Source organism: Glandiceps talaboti, chromosome 15, assembly GCF_964340395.1.
Source record: "Glandiceps talaboti chromosome 15, keGlaTala1.1, whole genome shotgun sequence".
In the NCBI taxonomy this organism is placed as follows: Eukaryota; Metazoa; Hemichordata; class Enteropneusta; family Spengelidae; genus Glandiceps; species Glandiceps talaboti.
This window is the reverse complement of record NC_135563.1, coordinates 2031410-2039238: the sequence shown is the minus strand read 5'-3', so window position 1 is coordinate 2039238 and position 7829 is coordinate 2031410. Positions and strand designations below refer to the sequence as shown.

Below are 7829 nucleotides of genomic sequence, written 5' to 3'. Positions count from 1 at the left end.
GGGGGGGGGCAAGAAAAAAAAAATGTATTTTTTCAGTTCTATTCTCTGTCCTATCTGTCCTGTTAGTCTCTATACAACTTCATTTCTCTTCTCTTTATTGAATTCCTTGTTACAAGTCTCTTGCCTTCATTTTAGCAAGGTTGACAAGTCTGTAGAACAACTTTGTAAGAAGATGATTAAATACTTATCATCCTGATGGGTGTATACTAGTATCTGTAGCCATGAACTATTGTGTGATTTTATCATGAGTACTAATACATTCGTCCTATTAATCAAAGTGGCATTGCCATCGCTAACAATGTTTTCAAGTTATCCAATTTGAACTTTAGTATGAAACTTTTTGAAACACTTACGTGATTGTCATCAGTGTGCTAGATGAATTTTCATTTATATAAACCATTACTTCTATGAAACATTTTTCTTCAGTGTGAACTTGTGGGTGAGAGGGGGGGGGTGACGGCGGTGTTCTGCCAAGATTTCCAACAAGTGGGGACACAGGCCCCTTGGTTCCAAAAAGTGGTGTCATTTGACAGGGAGTGGGGTCAATTATTATTGTCTATGAAATATTCATATAAATTATCTCAGACCACTATTGAGATACTGTGGTCTGAGATATTCCATTACGTATAGACCATTACCTAACTACATAAAAAAATTCCATTCATAATAAGTTCCCAGTAAGCTATTTTTTGAAAATTGTGTACTACACATTACACCTTAGAAAAAGAAGGCAATTAAGATTATGTAATTTTAAGTGTTATATATATATATATATATATATATATATATATATATATATATATATATATATATATATATATATATATATATATATATATATATATATATATATATAACTCGGTGAGCATCAATCTGCTATAAGACAGTGCTCTATACCGCAGTGGCAGAGCGTAATAGTTATATATATATATATATATATATATATATATATATATATATATATATATATATATATATACAGTATATATATACACATGTGTGTGTATATATATATATATATATATATATATATATATATATATATATATATATATATATATATATATATATATATGAATGATATATTGTTTAGAAAGATTGGACAGCCAGGTAGTCACAATTTTTAATCTGAATATCAATGAATAGCAGTGCTAAAATTTATAATTCCTTTTTTTCAGAGAAGGACAATGAACAACTTCAAAATAAGTCACAGTGAACATATGATTGAATAAAAACTTTGAGAAATCCTAAACTTGTAACCACTTGTTTCATTTTTAAAATTGTTAGTACACTGCTGTGTTTATCATTCCCTCTTCAAATTCATGACATTTTGAAGAAAAAAAATCCCTGACTTTAAAAAGTAACAAATGTGAACGAAAAACTTACAAATAATAGTCAAACAAACTTTAAAATAATTTATTTGTTATTAATTAACCGTTACTGGCTGTGTATCATGATTTGGTCCTGCTATATCAAATGACAGCATAGTTATTACGTACCGTAAACTTGCAATGATACGGAAAGCTGACATTAGGTGTCCTTGAAACTCAGAACTTGAATCTTTAACTAAAACTATCAACAAAGTCAAAGTTGGGATGCTCTGTAAATATTACATTAATTTTTTTCTGATTTGCACAACAAGTTCGTTCTTCATGTCTGACCGGGCGCACATACATCGGCCGTCTATAGTGGCCATGCCAGTGATTACGCATTGATTCAGTGCCCAACATTCACATGTGTCACTAGCACTGTCAACATCATGCAACACGAACCCCTAACACAGCTTTTTCGGAATCAAAATACACATGTACTCATTTAATTTAACCCATCAACAAATGAAAATCACAACCTGTCCCATAAATTTGGTTCACGAAGGCTTCTGAGCTGTGGCATGGCAGATAGATGTTCCGATAGCAAGTTCAGTGTTTCGCACACGTCAGTGATTAGGTCAGAGGTCACGACAGTGACAGTAGACAAAACATGTGACGAGAGACGTCCATTTCGACGTTTCATCTAATCCCTCTAATGTTTTAATTTGTAGGTTAAGTTTATCAAAGTTGATCTTTTTGTGGCATTTTTTATGTTAACAATAGAACTGCGCGACGCAAGGTGGGAAAATCATTGCTTCATTTGTAATTTTAGGGGGCCAATGTCGCAAGGTCGTGGCCTCGGCAGAACTGGCCTAAGACGCCATGGGGAACCTTACAATTTTGCTGTGCTCAGGGGTCGGTCGGAAATAAAAAAACTTTTTTTTTTCTGATGTCGGAGCTGCAAATTAGGGTCGGTCGGGAGATGAGAAACAGAAAAATAAAAAGGGCCGCCCTAAATAAAAAAAACATCATATTACTATGATATCACCAGTTGCATTCACCGCCTGATCGGGTTTCCACGATGTCACTATGTCATATAAGTTCTGACAAGTTAACATGCTATTTTTATGACGTCATATCTATGACGTAATTAAACAGGTAAGTCGCAGCTACAGTGATTTGCATGCATTATTTTCATAATATGTAAGTGCTATGTTGTATGACGCCTGGTAGTAGAGGAGAGCTCGCAGAAAATAGAACACATCATCGTCATTAAACGATTCTCCCATATCTGTGTCGGTTTCATCACTTTCACCACTTTTAGCTATAGGTTTTCTGTCTCTTTCATCGATTTGAGAAAGTACAAAAAGCTGGAAAACAAAAATAAAATAATTTACTGAGAGATAAATTGATTGTTCTTTACAACACAAGCAAGTCAATCATAGGCTACTATTAATAACCCTTTAGACGTTATTCACTAGTAAAAAACTCATTGGCCAAAATGTTGTTTAGAAGTGTAATCTTTTATACCTCTGAATTAGATACTATACAGTTTGTAAAACGAAGGCGTATGTTTTTTATTGGGTTTGATTTTTAACGATAACAATCATTCAACAATTCAATTTGAAATCTTATGTAGGAATAGGCTTGGTTGTTTTATTTACCTCTATTTCCTTCGTATATTGCCCTTGGTGTTATATTTCGTTACGGCAAAAATTAAGAAATAAAACATTGGTTGAGGGGATCTTTTCTTCAAATAGAAACCACTCTTTCGAAACCAGAAATGCCATTTGTTACTTTGCTTATCATCACTCGACAGTTCTGCTTGACAGTAACCTTTTGCCGAACCAAGAATTAATGTTGTATATGCACATTACTAAGAATGTTGCAAACCTGACTAATCATTTGCTATGAACTCAGGTTTGACGACATTAACGATATACTTACCAGAGTTGATATTTTTGTCAGCACTCTTTTCGTCAAATGTGCAAGCTCGTTAAATCTTTCTTTGTAGTTGGATTCTTGTCTTCCCGTCTCTCTCTTTTTCAAATATCGAATGTAGGAGTGATAAACTCTTAAGTCTTGTTTGTATTGATGCAGTATATTTTTTTCCTGTAGACAAAATTAAGAAAGGCCAAGAGGATTAATGTATATGCCATAATGTAAGTGTTAGCTGATGTTAAATTAAATTGTAACATACATGTATACGCATGCCATCAGTTCACAGTCGGGTCAATGTTACTGAGTTGGACCATGGCGGTGTAAGGGGGAACTCCATGGTTGGATGTTGTTAGGCCAAAAAAGAGAATTGTTTCTGGTCAGGACAGTTTGTCTAGAGTGGTACGACGACGCGATTTTTAAAAATATTTATATTCTCACCAAACCTGTCACTTAATCTACTATTTATGGCAGTTATACTGTTCTTTTCATTTAGTACTTTAGAGCAAGTGTGTCATTTGCTTGTTCATGATTGGCTCTGCAGTTGTCTTCATTGAATTAGGGAGGCTTATTTTTGTGTTCCCCTTGGATCTGCTGACTGCATAGTCTGGACAAACAGGAAAAAAAGACCGACGGCGAGGGTATTAAGTGATGCGCGCGCTGACCAGAAACAATTAATTTTTTTGGCCTTAAGGTCTGATTAATATTCTTTTTTGAATTGTTTGGTCACGTGGTTCCGTTTCACTGACTACATTGTATATTTACACACTAAAAAGAAAAGTTGCTCGCTACGCCTGATTGAAAGTTCAACAAAATCGCACAAGGCAAACACACACGTACACACACACACACACACACACACACACACACGCACACATACATACACACACATACATACATACATACATACACACACACATACATACATACATACATACATACACACACATACATACATACATACATACATACATACATACATACATACATACATACATACACACACATACATACACACACGTACGTACACACATACATACATACATACATACATACATACACACATACATACACACACATACATACATACATACATACATACACACACACACACACACACACACTGTCACACGTTTCCACAAACTATTATATAATAAGTGTTTGGTTTTTTTGCTAACCACCTATAATGAATATACTCACTGGTTTCTCTTGTATCTCAGATCTCTTAACGGGATTAGGTAGGTGGCATTTCTTTAGAAACTCTTCAAATGACTCGTCTCCTTTAAAACGATCTATTTCCTGGAAAAAAAGGTAACGAGAAGATATTTAATAATTTAAAGTGGACGCGATTTGGAACTGTTTGGAACTACAAGTAATTATTTTATCTAGCGTTTATGTGTACACGTATGTGACGTTTATGTGTACACGTATGTGACATTTCAAAATCAACAAATTGTCAAGGTTTCAACGGGGCACTTTTATCAGCCACCGTTTATTCCGATATCATCAACATTTATGAGTTGGTAATTCCCCGTGACGAACTGTCATGTGATCACGTGAGAACCGCCATAAGAACGATATAGTTTAGATGCTGCAGCCTATCACAGCTACAATTAGACATATCACATATATACTATGGTAATGTCATATTGATTGAGAGTTGAAGTCTAAGGTACTAGTCAGGTGGTGGTGGGGGGGGGGGGAGGGGTCGGTGGATTTTTCAATCGGGCCGACGTCACTGACCCCTCCCTGTAAAACCGAAAACAGGCTGACCCCCATATCACTTAATTCTAAAACATGATGACCCCCACCCCAATATATCACATTTACATGACAGGTATTTATTTATGACTCAGAGTGGACTGCTTGACTATGTCTCGCAAATACTAAATACAAGATAGCACTTTACTAAATTTGCGACTACACAGGAGTTTAATAGAATCTTGATGGAGATATGTCCACTTTTCATGGAGTCCCACGTCTCCACCTAGAAGCTCGGTAAGGTTTTTACTCTTAAAGCCAATTATTTTTAGGTAATTCAGGCCCTTTCAGGCAATGATTTCGAAGTTTTACAAGACAGCACTAGCAGGTATCAGAAACTATTCTTATACGGAGGGTTGAAATATGTTTTTAAAATAAGTTGGCATTGGCCATTGATTATGAAATAGCTGAGTATTTACATAACATGTTCTGAAACTAGTGTGGTAGCTATGTAATGCATGGTAATGTATACAATGTAGTTACATGTGTATGTTTGAAGGGACAAAAACAAATACCACAGTTCAGATTTTTTCTCCCATCAAAATCCAAAGCACAGTGACCCCCCAAAACAGGATGACCCCCTATTGCCAATTTGAAAACAGGCTGAACCCTCTACCAATCCACCGCACCACCCCTCCTCCTGTCCCTAAATATGAAATAAGATATAAAGTTTTAAACTCACATATTCATCTTTCGTCGTCCTCACATTTCCAAGAAGAACTTCTGCCTCTTGTTTAAGGAGTGTATGCGATTCACAAACATCGTCCATCTGTGAAATGGCAGTAAGCGGCACTCGTACTATTGTGACTGCCTCGGCAGATATAAAGCCACTTTTTGGGTTGTGTGCATTACCAAACGACCCGGATGTTGCTATGGCCATTGACATGATTGGTTTTGAATAAACTGTCAAGTTGTAATGATATGTTGAGATGTATAAATAACTTGTCTATTTCGCACACAATGTTAAAGTTTTACCCAATATCTTCTAACGATGGAGATAGATTGTTCAATTTCTCCCAATACCTGAAAAATAACATATCGAATGAAATTACACATAATCAACATCACTTCAGTCTCAAATGCACTTGTGATGGGATATTTGTGTGCCTTCCTTTGCAGAGAGATAACTGAAGCTGAACTGAATTGAAACTTATCCTTTTATGATAAACTTGTTTCGCTTGAATTGTGGCAAAAAATATCCTTAGACTAGTATATGCCTCGGGAGTCGGTGATTTTCTATACACACCCCAATCTGATTAAAATTTGATGTGTTGAAAGCAGCTAGATGCCTTTATTTACCTCTATATGTCCATCGTTTTTGTAATGTTTGTTTTGTTCCGAGTGATCGCTGAAGGCGAAGGAACAAAACAAACGACACAAAATGATGAACATATAGAGGTAAATAAAGGCATCTAGCCGCTTTCAACACATCACATTTTAATCAGATTGTAATTGTACATACCCAATATGAGTGTGTGTGTGTGTGAGAGAGAGAGAGAGAGAGAGAGAGAGAGAGAGAGAGAGAGAGAGAGAGAGAGAGAGAGAGAGAGAGAGAGAGAGAGAGAGGGGGGAGGGGGAGAGGGAGCTCACGAGAGAAAGACAGACAGACAGACAGACAGATAGAGACAGACAGACAGACTGACAGACAGACAGAGACAGACAGTGAGAGACAGAGACAGAGGACGAGAGAGAGAGAGAGAGAGAGAGAGAGAGAGAGAGAGAGAGAGAGAGAGAGAGAGAGAGAGAGAGAGAGAGAGAGAGAGAGAGAGAGAGAGAGAGAGAGAGAGAGAGAGAGAGAGAGAGAGAGAGAGAGAGAGAATACTCACCCAGTGATATTTACGCTGAGTTCTCGGGAACGCCAAAAGTGATGTATAAGTACCCTATGAGAACATCAGTGCTTATAAAGAGTCACACTAGATATGAGTCATGGGGATTCCCCTTTCAATGGTCTTTGTTCTATTGTTTTTACGACCACCAAATAAAGAATACGGGCGGTACTTTGTCAGTTTCTATTCGAAGAATTCGTGTCGTGATTTGAAGGATTTTGTTTATGTCATTATCAGGCGGTACACGAATTTAGGGATTTCCGTGTCCAAGGCCAGTTAAAATACACACATGATGACATCACTATGAACAGACATCGGCACGTTAAACACGTGCAAATATAATGATGATAATGCAAGGCCGAGACTTGGTCTCACAATGTAAACTTGTTAATATTCTATTACAGCTAATATAAGTATGAATTTAGGATACATTTATAGTATCAAAAGAAATGGCAGATTTGTTCAAGGCTACGGCAAAAACAAACAGAAGCATGCATACCAAATCCGTCCAGTACTTGACAAATGTGCCGTTTTATCAGGGTCGTTCATCAACCACTTTTTAGGTCAAATACAGAAATATGTGTGTATACGTCGTCACTGTTAATAAACTTCTTTAAAAATACAAATCATTGTCTTTGATATGGTTCATTTCTCGCCATATTTCGCCAATTTGCTTCTGGTCAATTAAGAATAAGGGACCGGTCAGTTTCTCCGGCGTGGGGGGGTTAGGTGGATTTGTTTCCATCGGGCCGACGAAAAGTCATCGACCCCCTCTCTGTAAAATAAAAAACAGGCTAACCCCCCCCCCCCCATCACTCACTCAATTCGGAAACAAAGTGCCCCCCCCCATATATCATATTTGCATGACACGTATTTGATCGTGACTCAGAGTGGACTGCTTACCTAAATACTTTAAATGATAGCATCATACTAAATTAGCGACTATACGGTAAATATTCAAAAAAAATAATAGTATTTGACAGTAAAAGGTAGG

The 7829-nt window shown here is 36.6% G+C and overlaps 1 protein-coding gene across 1 annotated transcript; it reads right to left on the bottom strand.

The window, feature by feature from the left end:
• Positions 1-1104: 1104 nt before the first annotated feature.
• LOC144446516 (uncharacterized) lies at positions 1105-6900 on the bottom strand. Its single transcript, XM_078136293.1, has 5 exons — positions 6836-6900; positions 5692-6032; positions 4449-4547; positions 3258-3422; positions 1105-2680 (listed from the first exon to the last, which is right to left on the bottom strand). The coding sequence occupies exons 2-5, from the start codon at positions 5893-5895 to the stop codon at positions 2480-2482; spliced, it is 669 nt and encodes a 222-aa protein (XP_077992419.1). The 5' UTR covers positions 5896-6032; positions 6836-6900; the 3' UTR covers positions 1105-2479.
• Positions 6901-7829: the final 929 nt, after the last annotated feature.

What these genes read in the sequence shown, in the direction of transcription:
- LOC144446516 (XM_078136293.1), bottom strand. Translation starts at nt 5,895, where the DNA reads ATGTCAATGGCCATAGCAACATCCGGGTCGTTTGGTAATGCACACAAC. An exon ending in GGACGACGAAAGATGAATAT is followed by an intron (nt 4,548 to 5,691) that starts GTGAGTTTAAAA and finishes CTTTTTTTCCAG; the next exon opens with GAAATAGATCGTTTTAAAGG. An exon ending in TGACAAAAATATCAACTCTG is followed by an intron (nt 2,681 to 3,257) that starts GTAAGTATATCG and finishes TTTGTTTTCCAG; the next exon opens with CTTTTTGTACTTTCTCAAAT.